At 41.6% G+C, this 17522-nt stretch overlaps 1 protein-coding gene across 1 annotated transcript in view; it reads right to left on the bottom strand.

Moving 5' to 3' along the window:
• Nucleotides 1-17522, bottom strand: part of LOC139282961 (plexin-A2-like) — a 55657-nt gene that overhangs the window by 25329 nt on the left and 12806 nt on the right. Inside the window, exons 3-9 of the mRNA XM_070902882.1 lie at nt 14338-14472; nt 8510-8610; nt 5973-6096; nt 4925-5078; nt 4307-4403; nt 1600-1714; nt 305-505 (exon numbers count right to left, since the gene is read on the bottom strand). Of these exons, the coding sequence (XP_070758983.1) occupies nt 305-505; nt 1600-1714; nt 4307-4403; nt 4925-5078; nt 5973-6096; nt 8510-8610; nt 14338-14472 (927 nt within the window). The remainder of the gene's footprint in view (nt 1-304; nt 506-1599; nt 1715-4306; nt 4404-4924; nt 5079-5972; nt 6097-8509; nt 8611-14337; nt 14473-17522) is intronic.

Genomic DNA, 17522 nt, shown 5'->3' on the forward strand with positions numbered 1-17522 from the left:
AGTCTGACAATATCCAGCATACGAGGCAAAGTCATATTGAAGTCACAGTTTCCACCCTTTTCACTTTAGTCATACAACACTTTTCCTTTCCTTTCCTTCCGTCCTTCCTTCCCTGTCACTCTCAAATGCTCTGCACTTTTCCTCATTACTCTTACTTTCCCTTTCCTCTACTTTCTCCTCAGTATGCTCAACACCTCAGGCGGTATTCACTGATGTACCCTATGTACCTTGCCTACACAGCATCCAAGCTATCTGCCTCATTTGACAGCTGTGAGACTCCCACTGGGAGTGTTTGAGGTCATACCGAGCTGTTCTGGCACTGCACGCTGGTGCTGTTGAAGCGCAGCGCCGTGACACGGTGGCTGACACCCTGCACATGCACCGCGCACTCGTAGCCCCTCTGGCCCGACTGCGGCTGGGGAAGGTTTCGTGCCCTCAGGGTGATGGGTCGGACCTCACCGGCCGGAATGAGAATTTCCCCAGAGTGAAGGAGCTGAGGGCAGTCCTGTGAAAACAACATACCATCACACGTAAATTGTTAACTATTCACAGTAAGAAAACATGCATTTTTTATGCTGTTATTCCTTAATAATACCCATGCATAATACATAAGTAGTAGTTTAATAACTAACAAGTAACTAGTTATCTATCTACGGTGCGTAGGTTTCTATCTATAGTATCTATATATTTGTTTATCTGTGTGTCTTTAGATGTTTGTGTCTATGTGTCAATATGTGTGTATCTGTACTATGTAATCTGTATTCATACATATGACATATGAATGTGTGAAATAAAGATGGAGGATTTATGTAGCACAGGGATTAATGGGGCAAATAAATCATTATTCCAAACATGATTTGCATTCATATGCTACATGGTACACTTTACACTACAGTAAACTAAGACTGAGACCACGCCATCTTATGAATATGTTTTGTATATTACTATATTAGATTATTTAGGACCATACTTTTTTGCCAATGTGTTTATTAAATCTTTGGTTATCTATAGTAATATTGATAATGATGATAATGATTATTTTTTTCCCGAATTTTGTAAGCCTCTTAATGGCCTAATCAGTAATCTTTAGCCAGCGTGGCGTGGCTCTATGGCAGTGACAGTCAGTCAGTCCACCACTTCGGTCCAGACTGAAATATCTCAACAACTCCTGGATGGATTGGCCCAAAATGTTGTACAGATATTCATAGTTCCTAGATGTTGGACCCCCTGACTACTTGCAAAACTAATGACGTTCGCATCAGCTGTGCTTTGTGTTTAGTTTTAATTAGCAAATGTGAGCATATTAACACGCTAAAATAAAATGGTGAACATGCTAAACATAGCTGCATAGCATCAGCATGTTAGCATTGTTATCGTGAGCATGTTAGCATGCTGACTAGCCTTTAGCGCAAAGCACCATTGTGCCTAAATACAGCCTCCTAGAGGCTGAAGACTATCAGTGTGGTTGATTCTTTGTAACAGGGCTATGTTTTTAAATTTAAATCATGGATTGTGCCTTTAAAATAAAAGCGTCACACAGGTACAGATAATTGGTGGTCTTGAAAGCTACATTTGAATCAGCTAATGTGTGCACAGTACCTCTGAGGCGTTGACTCTGCCCTCCTGGAAAGAACAGCTGCTGGGGTCGTGGGTGCACAGGTTGCGGTATTTACACCAGTGGCAGCGAAAAGTGCTGTTTACACAGGACAGACACCTGCAGGATGAAATGAACGCATTGCTACATACTGCAAAACTTTAATAATACCTCCTGTATATTGAATTACTCCGCATTTACACAGAATGTTAAAAAAGGAAGATGGGTCCCTGTTTATTTCCTGTCCATCATCTACATCTTCATCTCCTGGGTGAAGAGGATTGAAAAGGGGAGACTGATAAAGGATTATAGCTTGTCAGTGTGTTTCATGGAGAGATCCGATGTCCCCAATTTCTTTAGAGACAGCATGAATGGTAGTCTTTTTGTCGTGGATGACAATAGATGACCTTAAACATGAAGTCTTGGCAGTGTCGCTGTCACTTGAAGCACTCTTAAGCAGTTGTAACAGTGTCATATAAAAATATGTGTAACAAGGACATACAGTGTCCTGACAAGGTTTTTAACTAGTGTTTTGTACAGACGCCTTGCTTTACATTTGTTATATTTGACTGTAATGAAAACTACACTCTAAAAGTCCCCCGTACAAAGTCTGGAACTGGAACTGAATATTTGATGAGCAGAGTTGCAAAACATCTTTAGCTCTGATTCCGTCAGCTGCAGCCAACGGTCAGTCGTGGATTAAAGTTGTGCTGAAACAACCCTGTTAGACTGGATTTAGTCACAGTTCGTTCAACAATCAGGAAGCTGATTGTGATACAACTTTGGGTGGAGAGCTGAGAGGTGAAGAGATGGGTGATGCACAGCTGTTGATATACCAAACAGAGCAATTGGAGGGCTGAAAATTGATGTCCTATTTCCCTGTGGGGGAAGGGAGGGGGGTGGATAATAGAGGTGGGCCATTGTGCAGAAAACAGATCCATGCACTATCAAAGTCTATTCTCCTGAATGTGGTCATGAAATAAGATGAAACCATGAGGAAACTATAAAGCTACTAGCAGCACTCCAATACTGCGGCTCATAGCAAGCTACAAATGCCAATAAATGTAGTGCAGCCACATTAAATTTTGATATTAATTAGCTGCTCAGGGCCAGTATGGACATACAAACCTGTGTGTGTGTGTGTGTGTGTGTGTGTGTGTGTGTTGTGTGAGAGAAACAAATTTGGGGGGTTGGGTATTAATAGAACTGGACTGGCAGGGAGCTGCAAACACTGGATAATTAATTATGGAGGGTGATGTGATGCTGAGGTGATGGTGGTAGTGGGGGAGGTGTAGGAGGAGGTGCTTGGTTAGGAGTGTGTTTGGTCTGAATTATTAATCACGGGAGTTCACAGGGTCACTCTGCAGCTAATGGAGGCCGTGTTGGTGTGAGGCGGATGTGATGAGCTTCCGACTGTTTCTCTCTAATGGCTTAATATGGTCATATTGGGCCATTCATGTCGCAGTCAAAGAGCATTTTGAATAGGTGGCATGTGTATCTGCTGTGGGCTAATTTCCTGGGTTTGGTTGTGAATACACCATCAATCAAATGTTCCCTCCTAGAGTGAATTTATTGTATATTCCTGAATCCAGCTTTTGTGAGCATAATTCATGGCACGGTTAAGGGATTGTGAAATGTGAATGTACGACTGTCAAATCTCAGTAACACCTCAACGTGCGTACCCTCTCTCAGCTATTACTGTACCACTCACGGAGAGTGGACAAAAAAACCCAAACATTTCATGATGAAGGTTTTTGGAGTAATTAATTCAACACTGTGTGATTTGGCCTTTCCGGAGCTTTGTTAACTGTCTGCTGTGAAAACTCATAGCTCAAGTTGCTGTTTTGCAGACTTCTTTAAAAGCTGAGAAATGCTGCTAATTGGCATTCAGCCTAATAAGAGCCACCTTTGTTGCAGTGTTTTGTAATTGTTATGCAGATAGAAACTCTTCTCTTCATAGTTTACTGTTACGGTAGATACAGTTACATTAGCATAATGGCTCAAAGTCAAAGCAGCTTCCCTGCCCAGTGAGGAAGCTTATATTGGCATGAGCATTTCAATAAAGTCCTCTTTCATTTACATTATTTTATCTACCCTCAAGGCACCACAGCAAGGCTAAAAATCTAAAATGTCTTATGTCTCATATCTCACAGCAGACACAATTCTCTGGCGGGGCCCCTTTGGACAAAGTCAAGTCAAAAAGGGTGTGTGTGAGTCAAATGCTTATCTATTTAGGAGTCCTTTGAGACTGCTGGCCTACAGGGATGCGCACTCCATTGCACCAGTAAAGCTACTCACTTATGAACACTGTGGGTTTACAGTATTAGGCAGTTTCCAGGTATGAATATATATAAGGTTTTGCATAAAAAGAGCATATATGCTTTGCAAAATGTATAAGAAAAAGAGATCATTGAGGTTTTTAAGAACAAATGACAGAGAATCTGTAGTTATTTGTATTTAAAGCTGTGAGCAATAAGCCCGCAAACTGCCAGTTTAAGCAAAGTCGAAACAAACAGGCCATGGCAAATGCATCATGTTGACTCAAATGAAACCTGACAGATAAATTGAACTCCGAGGTTATCTAACAGCCCGATCTTAAGTGGAGTTGTGAGCATCAGTTGCCCTAAATTAAGTTGTGCTCTTCCATCTATTGAACAAATCAAAGGTGGGGTGGACGGGGGGAGAGGGAGGGGCGGCAGCAGCTGGACTCACGTTTTATGTGTGCTGCAGTTGTAGAACTTCACCTCTGTGCTGGCGACCATTTGACCCGTCTCCTTTGAGTTCAGACGAAGCTCTACACCAGCCCAGTCTGAGAGGGAGGGGGACAGAGGGAGCATAGTGAGTGAAAGCACAGATATGAGAGCCAATGAGAGAGAGAGAAAGAGAAAACAGTGTGAAATAGGGATGAGACAGAGAGAGAGAGAGAGAAAGAATTGGTGAAAGAACGAAAACAATGAGCGAAAAGAGGAGGTCAAAATGAGAAAAAAACTGTTAATACTTTTATCACACTTCTGTAAAGAGCCACCTGGTGTCTGCGTCTCTGCAAGGGCATATTGCTGTTGTCATAAGAAAACCTTCAGTCGGAAACTTCAATTGAAGGATTACTGTATATGCTCAGAGAAAATTCTACTGCTCCTTGGTACTTATAAAACTCTTTGGATAAACACAAAATGCAAGGTGGTCAATCTGAAAAGAAGACTGCTTTTTTGTGTCGGGAATATTATTATTTTAAGTTTTTCACCTGACATTGGCATCACCCTCAATCTCTATATTCATTTAGCGTACAGCTTTATTTTTTATGTGTTTGTTTTGAGACATATCTGAGCTCACCTTGTCCTTCTGGTATCTGAGGGACCTCCTTCCCAGCCGGGGACAGACACATAACCCTGTTCCCGTTGACGTGACCCTCCACTTGGGCCTGCTGGCCAAATGAACAGGTGATTCCAGCAGAAAGGTCCGGGACATTATTCACCTCCAGCAGCAGCTGAAAAAAAACAGGAGAGGGAGAAGATTTAATGCACCGAATTTGAGTTATAGAAATAGTTCCACATTTTGGGATCTGTTTATCAGCACCTCTTAAGCTCACTATTGAACACGTTAAATCTTGTTTGTGTTATCCGTACAAAAGCCAAACTGTAAAAACGACACAATTGACTCCCGGCCAAGAAAAAGTCCGGCACATAACCCTCCTGTAAAACCGCACTTTGATGTTTTTACACTTTTCTACGCTACTAAACAAATGACATAATAAATGTTAATTTGTGAGCTTCAGAGGTGCTGGTAGGCAGGGTTTGTCATGTTTGGACATAGCCAGGCTAGTTGCTTCCCTTGTTTCCAGTCTTTGTGCAATGCTAAGCTAATCCTCTGCTAGCTCCAGTTACATTTTTAACAGACAGACATTAGAGTGGTATTAATTCTCTCCTCTAATTCACTGTATTTCAGTGTATTTCCCAAAATGTCGAACTCTTCCCTTCTATAATCCTGAGCTGCTACTGTACTTCACTCCTCTGTGCTCTTGGCTTCTGTACAGAAACAGTTGAATTAAGCTTTTAGGAAATGTAATCAACCTTTTGGCAGATGCATCAGAGATGCAGACAGAGTAGCTCTCTGCCACAAAAGCAACTCCCACCTATTTGTTTTTTTTGTTTTTCACATTTGTCTCCCATCCCAGAGTACATGTGTTTAAACCAAAAATAAACAGAGTGCAGGGAGGATCACCCTTCTCTCTCTCTCTCTTCACCTCTCACAAAACTAATCTTCTCTACCAGGCTCATACTTACTGTACATGTGGCTGCACAAGGCTACTTTCAGTGATTGCTCATAAACATTGTGAGTGGAGTGACAGAGCAGTGATTGGTGGAATGATAAGCACACTCACGGGGACACTATGTGCTGATACGGCAATGCTGTCAGGGTGAGCGATAACCTTCACACAGCGGTCAATGTCAGTGGCGAAACGGAAGGTCTCCTCCGCCCTCTGACACCGATCCCTCCTCGAGCACCTGTGGAGCAAGAGGGACTCGCAATTAACAACTTGTAAAATGGTGCAGCAAGTTTAATGATCAATTATGGGCAGCAAACTCTCTGGCAATGTCAATCCGTAGGTCCACCACTTCACTACACGCTGAAATACCTTCTGTGCCTTTCCTTTTGGTGCCACCATAGTTCACGTTTGTAGTTTTGAGTGAAATGCCTCAACAACTATTGAATGAATTGCCATGGAATTTGGTGCAGTCTCAGGATGACTTTTAATTATTGTGGTGATCACCTGATTGAGTACAGCTTATCAGTACATGATAAGACCTGGATACGGCAGTGCCGCTCAGCCTAGCTTCCAATTTTGTCCAAAAATTCCCCTGCGGCCCAAAAAGCATTTTCCCCATAGACCAGCATTATAAAACAGACGTGTGTAAAACTGTTGACAGGGTGCCTCGACCTGCAAACAAGGTCAATTATGACTCTTTCTATTATGAAATTTAAAAGTATATATTTATAAACAGCATGCAAATAAAGCTAAAAGTGAATGTCATGTCTGAATCAAAGTTGAGGTCATTATATTGTAATATATGGACATATACTATAAAATATGATCAATTTAAAACTGTTTCTGAAGCTGTTTAATGCATTGTTTAACTTAACCACAATAAAGGATTGTGCATGTTCATCTGCCGCACATGGCCTGTCTGTCGGATGCTTGGTCAGATCATTCCATTTACATTCTTACTGTGCTTTTTCTGCAGAGCAAATTACACCGAGTGCAAAAGTAGAATAAGCTTCAACTCCGAGATCCCAACAGGCAATTAAAAGTAAGAAGTGAAAGGGTCGGCACCACAGTCTGGCCCCAGAATAATCTTGTAAGAGAGAAATGCAAAGTAAAAGTACATTTAAAGTTATGACAAGGGGTAGAAAGGATTTTTAAAACTTTTGGCAATTTGTCCAGTTTTAGAAATGGGGATTTGTTGTAGAGATTTTTTTAATGTGGTTGTATTGATACTGATTTCTTTGAAAGAGGCATTATAGGAGTTAGGTCTCTGCAGCCTCTGATAGTAACAGGCAGGCTGTATTTAAACAGTTTCTCAGCTGTACGGTTAAATTGTAATGGAAAACTCAGAGAGTATTTTGGCTGTACACCATCATGTCTTTCTTTTAAATGTGTAATGCGCACAGCGAGGGGAGATAGTACTTAATACACTCTCAGATGCTGCTGAGGGGGTGGCACCTCCTGAGAGAGCTCAAAGAGCATTGAGGCCTCTGCTGTAATTACAACACAATATAAAGGCGGGATGGAAAGGCGGTGACAGCTGTTGCTGGCGCGGCTCCTTGAGGCGGACCAGAGCCACAGGAGTATAGACAGCCACCTTCTGACCGCTCATCAGCTGAAGTGCCTCCGAAAAAAAAAAGATGCCTTTCATCTCTCATCTCTTTTATTCACTGTGTTTTGTCTGATGGTGCCATTTGTTCCCTTTTCCTCCAGGCTTTGTACATGTTCAGCTACGCCCCCCCACACAGTTAGGTGCTTTGGTGCACTGTGCCAGGGGTGGGAAAGTGAGATCCTGAAAGAGGTCTACATGACACTCTTTGAGAGTCATTCAGAGGCTCGAAAAAAAAAACCAGTCTCAGTTTAATAGACAGAAAAATAAAGTAGCCTCATTCTGCAATGTGAGGGATCATGATTCACTTTGGGTTACTTGAGGGAAAAGCAGCCTATCTATTCACTGATAAGTGTTAGGCATTAATTTAAATAAACAGCGTAATGGGACTTGCACACAAAGTCAGCACTCAGGAAAAAAGGAAAAACAACTGTTTAATGAGGTAATTTAGATTAAAACAAAACATTTTTTTCTTCTTCTGGCAATTTGATAACACTGAGAGCTGCAATTTAAAAAATGCTGATCATCATAAAGATATTGCTCCCTGAATTGCAGACGTCATATGATGAGGCAGGGGTAAATCCCTGGCTGAGGTCAGCTTCAAACACAGCAGCTGGTTCAGAAACACAGGGTTTTAATCTCCTGAATCCCCTTTGCTCCATATCGAGGTATTATGCAAGCTAACCTGGGGGTCAGATAATTAAGATGGAAGAGATAAGCTTGCTCCGTCAGGTCCAAAATGTTTCCCGGGTATGTAGAGGTGCAGTTTATACACCCGCTGCGACTCACAGGCTAATCCTTCCCTCCTCCATTAACACCAGTTGTCCTCTCCGCCTTACAGACAGTAAAATCTGGTGGGCATGCAGTTTCTGCTGTCCTAAATATAGAGCTATTTAAGAGGGATCACACTGTCCAACAACCACTTCTTGGTTTTCTTTTTGTCCAGCCAGCTGTTGTTAATGGTGACCTACAGGGAGCATAATAAGTCTGTTACATTAAACTGCACATATGACCACGTGGGAGAAGATAAAGGAAACAGACTCACATGTTATACAGGACACACCAGCCACAGTGGGGGTCACCGGAGCTCAGACACTCAACACATGTACCGTACTGCTCGCAGGCCTCCACCGGGACCTGAGCCACCTAAACCAGAGGAATGAAAGGGAGGGTTAAAATGTGGAGTAGCACACGTTAAGGAAAGATAGAGAGGTAAATTATTAAAAACAGACAGTGCAAGCAATACTGTCAAATGTTTTCTGATTCCAGGTATTCCAAAGTGAGGTTTAGCTGCTATTCTCTGTTTTATACCAAACCTGAATATCTTTGTTGAGTTTGGGACTGCTGTTCAGATTAAAGAAAGGCATTTGAAGTTGCCACCTAGGGTTTCTGCAAAAATTTAAATGGTATTGTTATAATAAATTACAGAACCGTGCAGAGGACTTCTGATTTTTAACACTAGTTGTATGTAAATGTCATTCTTCTGATTAAAGTATGCAACTCTTAGTGTGACAAAAGTTAAAAATGGCTGCCATGGAGTGGAAATAAGGTCAACGAAGACTTGCAACCAAAACATTCTGATGAAATAATAAGCAGTTTTGATGAGGAGAGACTAAAGCCCATTTCATCATGTTGTCTATTTTGCAATATATGGAAGCCTCATCACAGCTCACACTGTAGAATATCCCAGAGGAAAACAAGCCCTTTTTTTTCTACGTCTTGCTGCAGACACAAATTTGCAACATGCAGCATTGTGGTTCGGCCCACATGAGGAATTTTCAGATTTTTTTTTGCTCAGATGTCAGAAAGCACATTAAATGTCACCACAACTATTTGAGAAGCATATTTTTGCAGCTATATTCTTATTTAACTTTTCTTTATAACATTTGGTAAAAGATGTTCATGCACTACTAAAGCATGACGATTTTTTAATAGTAATTAAACTGTGAGGTTTATGCTGCCTTTTTTATTTTTATTTTTTCAGGAGCACACGCAAGCAAAAAGACAGACAACCACACACTCCTCTACTGCCGCCACTTCCATGCTTGAATGTCTGGCAAAGCATAAGCTCCCCATTAGCTGCTGTGAGAGTTGTTGCTGTCGCACGGCCAGCACCACCCCTGCATACAAAACCAGGTTGGAGCTGCATCCTGAGCCCAGTTACTTTATACTTTATTATTCATGGTCCTGGACGTATGATGCAAGCAATTTCCTGATGTAAGCAATCACAAATGAAGAGTGGATTATGGATTAGAGTGTCTCCGGTGCTCTTGATAGCATAAGTGGGTGCTCTCTCAGGTCTGTGTTGGCAAAATGGATTATCTGCTGCTCCCTATGAAATAACTTTCTCTCTTTTTTTTCCAGCCGTTCAGAACCCATTCGGTGCATTCCATTAGCAAAATTATTTTGTAGCACGGGAGGGGCTGAGGGGTCTAAATCCATATCTGACGCAGTGGGAATAAACCATGAATTGTTGTGAACCGGAGCTCGTCTAAACTAACAAAGTTTGGTCCGTGGACGTTAGGCAGCGTGACCTTTACGAGGGGAGAGCTATGGATCTTCTGCTTTCTGCTGCCCGGCGAAGAAACCAATGTGAAGCATCAGAGTTGATTTGTTTAGCGGAACTGACCCGAGCAGGGATGCAGTGTGTTGAATCCAAATAAGATCAAAAGACGTGTCCTTAGGTTTTATGTTCACAAGGTCTAAAGAGCATAGCAGCTCAGCATGTGAATTAGCATCATTCTTAAGCATTTTCCTTTATTATATAGCGACAGTTTGAGTACAGGTAGGAAACGTGGAGAACGGTTAACGTTGCAGTTATATGATATGCGTCTTAACCACTAGGTTCTTTGTCGTTATATCTTATATATTCAATATTTAACGTGATAAAGTATGGCCACAAAAATTGGGGTTGAATCAAATCCTCTCTGACAAGCATTCAAAATCACATTGAAATTACTTACAATATGTTGCATAGCTCACTCCATATGTCTATGTAAGGACTGTAAAATTGAAAAGAAAATTATTTTGTTTTTGGCTGCCTTTTAACGAACACCATTTCCCACAAGTCCTGGACCATCGCAGGTGAAAGCAGCGCAACAGAATTCAGCAAGTCAAGAGATGGTCACTAATCCAGATTTCACTGTATAAACTCTGTGCATCCCCATCATCTTTCTACAGTTGTGCATCACTGAATTAAGCCTTCCTCCTCAGTATATGTTCAACGTACTGTAGATGCCTCATAAATCATTCATGACTAGGCGCAGTATGTAGTAATTCTCATCAAGCCTTTGTTTGTCTTGTCGTCTCTGAAATAATTTCTTCAGGAGAAACTGATCGTTTAAAGCAAACACAGAAAAACCAATGACAACCTTCCACTCCCGGAGAAGTGAAATCTCAGTCTGGCTGCTTTTGAGTGTTTTTCAGCGTTTGTATCATTGCAGGGCCAAATGATCACGTCCACTTTTCCAGCTTTGGGAATTACAAAACCTTTATCTTTTCACAGCATCTGGTATGCCCTTACACTAATGCTCCAACTTTAACTTTAACACTTTCATCCGGATTTACTTGAACTTTACGAATGCTGTCAGATGAGCATACAGGCTTTTAGACCTCTGCACTACTGTCATCCTATATTCTCAGTCTGGCTGGAAAATCCACAGCCATCACGTGACCGTCTGTATTACATCATGACTGTGGTTGTCAGGTCTTACCCAGGATTTTGTGCTTTTAGGACATTATTTCTGTTTTACTTTGAGACCAGATTTTATTGTACAGCATTAGAAAAACTAATGAGTAGTTTCCCAAAATTAAAGAAAATAAAACTCATGAAACATAAACTTGAGACAAATTGTGATACCAATAATAACAAAATCTTGGTTGACTAAACATTAATATTTTTACAGACTAGATCACATATAACGCAGATTGCTGTTTAATTTAAATTCCTCATCATGTGGACTTTTGTTCTGCTTTGACTTACTGCAGATGTGACGTTTTAGAAATGAATTCTTCAGTTTTAGAAAGACAAGCGTCACTGACTGTATTATCATGCAGTTACCTACATCAATTTATATCGACAGTAGCTTCACTCTGAAGCTAATACTGTATATCCACACTTGTGTCATGTTACATTTCCCTGTTCACTCTCTTAAAGCCACATTTTGTACATCGGTGATTCCCAACCAGGGGTATGTGCACGCCACAAGGTACTTCTGGAGTTGCTATGGGGCACATGGAAATATTTTAAAGCAGTTAATTCCAAAGGAGTAATTAAAAAATAATGATTTGATTAAAAAAAATCCAGATATTTCGGTTTAGGATGTAATCAAATAGGATTACAAATTGACGCTGATCTTTAGTATATTTATTGTCACAATAACCCGAAAACTAGCAGCCACAAGAGGCCGACTGCACAGGACAGTTAGCAAGCGAGCAGAGAAGACGAAATAAAGAGTTAGTGTTGAAAAATGTCCTTTGTCTGCCACTCCGAGCTCCAAACTGACCTACTGGAAGTGTATGAAAAAAAATATAGTAACCATATCCACATTCATATGATTAATAGTGTTGAATAACATCCAGTTTAAAATCCATTCAAATGAGCACATTTGGATCATGACGGATGGTGTTGGTACTTGAGCTCATCAGATAGAGCTGCGGAGGCACGTCAGATGATAAACCACTGCTGTACAGTAAACTCACTCCAGGTGAGAGAGGGAACAGACAGACAGACAGACAGACAGAGGTAGAGAGAAAGAAGTGGATGGATGGGATTTCAAGCAATGATTTTACATTTTACAGAGTGGCACTTTGAGAGATTGCCCTGGAAAAACCCTGCAGCAGTTTTCCCCCCTTCTGAGGTTTAAAGCCTTAGCCTTCATTTCGCAGACAGACGAGTGACATTCAGCGAGGTTATTGTGTGTTTGGATACTGAGCATTTCTATTCTTAGAAATGATCAAACTAAAGGCACACAGTGAGAGAAAAGATTAACTGCTGTGAAGATTTTTTTTTTTTTTCATATCAATAATGGTTCCCAAATGATGTTTTGGTGCGGACACACACACGCACAGACACATATATCCACACAGAGACACACACACACACACACACTGATTCCCTCTTTTCTCTCTTCACTCTTCATCATCATGCTAACCCTGCGTGTTTCACTCGGCAGGAGACAGAGAGGCTCATTGTTATTCCACAAGGGTCGGCTGATCTCAGCCAAATCTGTCTGTGCCTCGCTCCTCATTCCACATCATTCCTGTATTGTTTGGCTCCCAGGAATCAGAAAATCTCTCATCTCTGGGATCTACTGGAAATGTGGGAAATCTGTGAGTGAAGCCCTCTCCCTGGGGGATTCCTTACCCGAGCTGCGGGAAAGTCTGAAGGGAAAGCTGAGCAAAGATGGAGAGGGAGACAGAAAGTGGAAGGCTTTACTCTGCTCCGAGCTCCTGAGGGCTACAAAGCCAAAGCTGTTCTAATATTGAGAGAAAATGCCTGGCCAAGCTGGGTTTGGTTTTTGCTCAGTTATTATGTGTCACTGGAGGCGGACTGAAAAGAGTAGCTGGCTATCTCCTTGAAGGAAGCATGTGTCTCTCCTTGAACGACCAGAGCTCATCAATAAGTGATGTCCTGTCTGTTCTAGTCTATCACACAGAAGGAAGAGCTGATTTGTTTTAGAAGACAGTACCCAACGCAATACTGTCTCTATTCTCTTCAGATGACATCACTTGTTTTCCTAAATTTGATGCTTTTAGAGGTTTTTTTTTTTCAAGTTCCCAGAAAAAGAGTTTTGGAGCCACTGACACAACTGCTATTGTCCCTGTGCCCTTTGCGTCTCTGTCCTGTGACTCTGGCTCGATACATTCCAGCAGTCAGAAGACAACTGAAAGCAGTGATAGGGTTTTTTTTTTGTTTTGTTTTTGGCTGCACTGACACCTAATCCCATTTCACAGTGCCATGCAGCCGCGCCAAAATAATCACTTGATGGGAGTTGAAAGTGATTACCACTGTTCACTCTTATCTCCAATGAGTGCAGAGAATATCGTCCAACAACAACAACAACTGCTCGCCTCTGTAATGCCTGCCAAGTAAGTAGCAGACGAGGGGGGATACAGCCACACAGAAAATAGCAGCTAATGGTTTTCTATGGGTCGTGTGTGTGTGTGTGTGTGTGTGTGTGTGTGTGTGTGTGTGTGTGTGTGTCACGTACAAAAGATGCATGCACTGTAAGTCGATTCGCATGGATAAGTAATTAGAACAGTGGTCCATCCCTTTACGCACAGCCTGCATATTTAACAATCCCTACTGTAGCTGTAGACACACAGCTTGTGAATGCTTGCCTCTCTGGATTTTGGGGATAAGTCATAATCATCTGGTAGGATTCCAAATAAATAGCATTAATTTATCATTTGATATAAATTAATGTTTTTGGTTTGAAACTGCTAATTCCCAAACTGTACACAATAATAAGGCTAACTGTAATGCTGGTATCTGTGCAGATAAAAGCCATTTCTTTTTGCAATATCCTGATAAACTGGATCCAATTAAATCTTCAGAAAACAGGAATTAATTATGAGTTTTGTACCTAAATGCACATGTAAATACCATAATTTATGTTTGTTTGTGCAATTTTCATTTCCCCAATGGGAACACACTGTACCTTTTCACCGCAAGTAAAACTTTTGACTCCAAATTTCATGCTACACATACAGTATCTGGCTGAAGGACGTGTCGCCATGGCAAACACTCAGTGTCACAGGGTGCTTGAACCCGCGGGCTTCCAGCTGAAGGACAGCCTCGCTGCTTGCGACATCACCCTGCTGCTTGGCGTTTCTCCTGACAGCAGCAGCAAAATGAGGGCGTATCCTCACCTGATTGTCAGACATGACATAGAGGGAGTTCCGGTCCAGGGAGAAGGCCATGTCCCGGAGGATGGGGCTGCTATCCTTCATCACGGTCACTGTCTCGTACAGCACTCCTCCCTCCAGAAGACCGTCCACTCTGATCTGCAAGAGACACAGACAAACACGGAGACGAAGAGACAGTGAATGCCTAGCTGCGGGATACAGTGACTAAATGGTTATTGTACATTTGCAGAGTGACATGTTGTCTGCTGTATAGCAATTCGTATGCTTTGCACTCTTCCTTTCGCAGCCGTATGCAAGCTCGTACTGTCCCTTTAAAACACTGGCGTTGTAAGAAAATATTCTTTAAATGTCAGCTTCATAAGAAATGAGTCGAGTTGAATTGATGACCATCCAATTTCACGTTTATCTTATCTTTTTATCTTTTAGTTTGGTAAGTTTGCTTCAAACGTTATGAAACGTTTAGGGAGCCACAAGTTTTTTTTCTAACATTTCTGGGAACTGCAGCACATTGTGAAGCAAAACCCGTGAAAAGTCTATTCGCATTTGTCAACCCATTTCTCCAGAGTCACCGACTGTACAAATGTCCTCTTGTGCAAGCCGTTTACATTTAGTTCTATGATGGCAAACAGACTCATCTGATAATGACTAATCAGTTGTAAATAAAGTCTCCTCCAGAAGAGCAATCAATTAGAACATTAGCCAATTAACAGAGAAGCTGCTTATGTGACACACAAAACAGCCTGTTCATTTGTTGAAAGTAAGAAGTACATGGAAGTATAACACTGAAAATATACAAATAGATTCTTACCAGACATGTTAGCAGGAAAAAACAAATACTTTTCAACACCAGGAGTTTACTAGATGAAAAGATGCTGGCCTCCACCAAAAGAGGGAGAGCACATCTTCCAGCATTTCCAAAATTGCCATGTTTACATATTTTGTTAGCTAACAGGCTAACCAGAAAAAATGTTAATCAACTAGGTTTTGTTCAGAGCAGATCCAAGTGATTTTTGAGATGAGTCACTGGGAACAGCTGCTGTTTATTTGTACATACAGTAGCTCCAATGTAAAGGCTAACTGCTCATAAACCACAGTGTCTCCTGTTGTATTTCTACGCGTTAAATACACACACGCAATGTCTACATAAGAGAGGTTTGGAGTTGTTGGGAGCATCCTTGATGAAGGCTAGGCTAGGCTAAAGTTAACTGTTTCTTCCTGCTTCCATTCTTTGCGCTAAGCTAACGTTTGGCTAAACACGTCACAGACAGAGCTGGCGTGCAAAGAGATGAAACTGATGTTGATCTTCTTGACTAACTCCCGGGGAGACAGCAAATAAGTTCCTCAAATGTTGGAGTATTCCTTTAAAAACACCCAAATCGGTTACAATGGTTTTCACTTGACAATTGCATGGGTTCCCTAATATGCATAAGCTTTTATTATGCCTCTGTATTAGTATTAGCTCTGATGTGTGACCGCAAGCTTACAATAAACTGGGAGTCTGCACTGGAGATTCTACAGCAAGTATTATTTACTCCTTTTTTGCACCAACACCCTCTTGACTTGTGGTAGTGCGCAGAAGCGTTTGGAAATCTCTTCATTATTCGTTCGTGCCACCAAGAAAGATGTATCTGCTGCCACTCGTTCAGCAGTCCAATTGGCGGTGCAACTCTGACCTAAATCTACCCCTGAGGTTATAGCCATGACGCAGTTGAGTTTTGAAACGTGTTCAATGAGCTCAGCCTTAATTTGACTTTGGAATGACTTTCAGGCAGCAATCTTTTGGGGCTCATTAAATGCAAGCATGGAGAACAGATGCCCACTGGTGAAGGGTTTTCGATTCTCTTCTGCCACCTCTGCCTACAAACAAGATGCGCTGTTGCAGTGAGGCAAACAAAAAAGGAGGTCTGTCTTTGTAATAAGTGGTTTACTGATGTTGGAGCTGTCGAAAGGCAGCCTTGTGAGGACGTGAAACTGTTTGTAAAGATGTAAAATGGTGAGTAAGCTGAAGAACCCTTTATTATTGCTGATATAAACGTTAGTTGTTCTCACTACATAATGAAAGTGTTTCAACTTTTCATCTGTTTACCACAGAGACAACAAAGACCTTCTTGTTTGTCTTGTTTATATTGCATAGCCATTGCCAAATGTGTTTTGCACTACAGTGCTCCTTCAATTTTTTATTTCACAAAAATACCTTTATTTGCATTCATAAAACCCATCTTTCACCGTTGGTGCAGGAATGATGTGAATTGCATCACAGAGTATGATAACGTGACACTTGAAATTGAAGTCAGAAATGTGAAATGGAGAGAAAAGTCTAAATAAAGCATGATAGCTAGAGAAGGAAATGCTCATTAGCTATGCAAACCCAGGTTGAAGCCCTATTTAATTTCCAGGGAGATTGGATCATTAGCCACGTGATGCAATTACAGTAACTCTGAATTAATTTCTCAATCATAAATAAATGCAAGATAAATAGGAATTGGAGCAGAGAATTGTGGAAGTGTTGCAAAACGTCTGCAGTGCAATAATGCCAGTCTTCCCTGCATGCATCCTGACGCATGGACTTAAGCGACCTCGCCACCCAAATCAAATTTGACTGCGGAAGATTTTGAACTTGTGCCAGGTCTAGCTCGCACACATGGTGGCAGAGCCTCAGCAGTCTCTCAATGGGGACAGTCAATCAATACAAACTGATTACATGATTGGATCCCCTGGGCACCGAAACTTCATCAATCAATCACGCCTCCACCTTCCAGGCAGCTGTGCCTCTCCAACCCTCAGCTCCACCAGCCAAGACTAAAGACGGGAGGGAGAAAATATGTGCAAACGTGTGTGTGTGTGTGTGTGTGTGTGTGTGTGTGTGTGTGTGTGTGTGTGTGTGTGTGTGTGTGTGTGTGTATGTAGGTGGGAGGGTACATACTAGGGGGTATGGGAAGGGTGGTGTGTCATCTTCCACATACAAAAACACAAAAGTAAAGAGCACAACAGTGACATTAGATCGTCTGTTGATTTGGGATCATAAAAGCACACAGCGTGTCTCACCGGTCAGACTGGCATTACCTCAACAACGTGCACACTCCTGTCCTTTAAACAGTTATTTCATAGACAGATTTATCTCACAGCTAAGCTTCTTGCTCTCTCGTTCATTGTCTGGTTTCTTTCTCTTGCCCTGTCTTCTCTTGCTC

This window comes from Enoplosus armatus, chromosome 3, assembly GCF_043641665.1.
Source record: "Enoplosus armatus isolate fEnoArm2 chromosome 3, fEnoArm2.hap1, whole genome shotgun sequence".
Lineage (NCBI taxonomy): Eukaryota > Metazoa > Chordata > Actinopteri > Centrarchiformes > Enoplosidae > Enoplosus > Enoplosus armatus.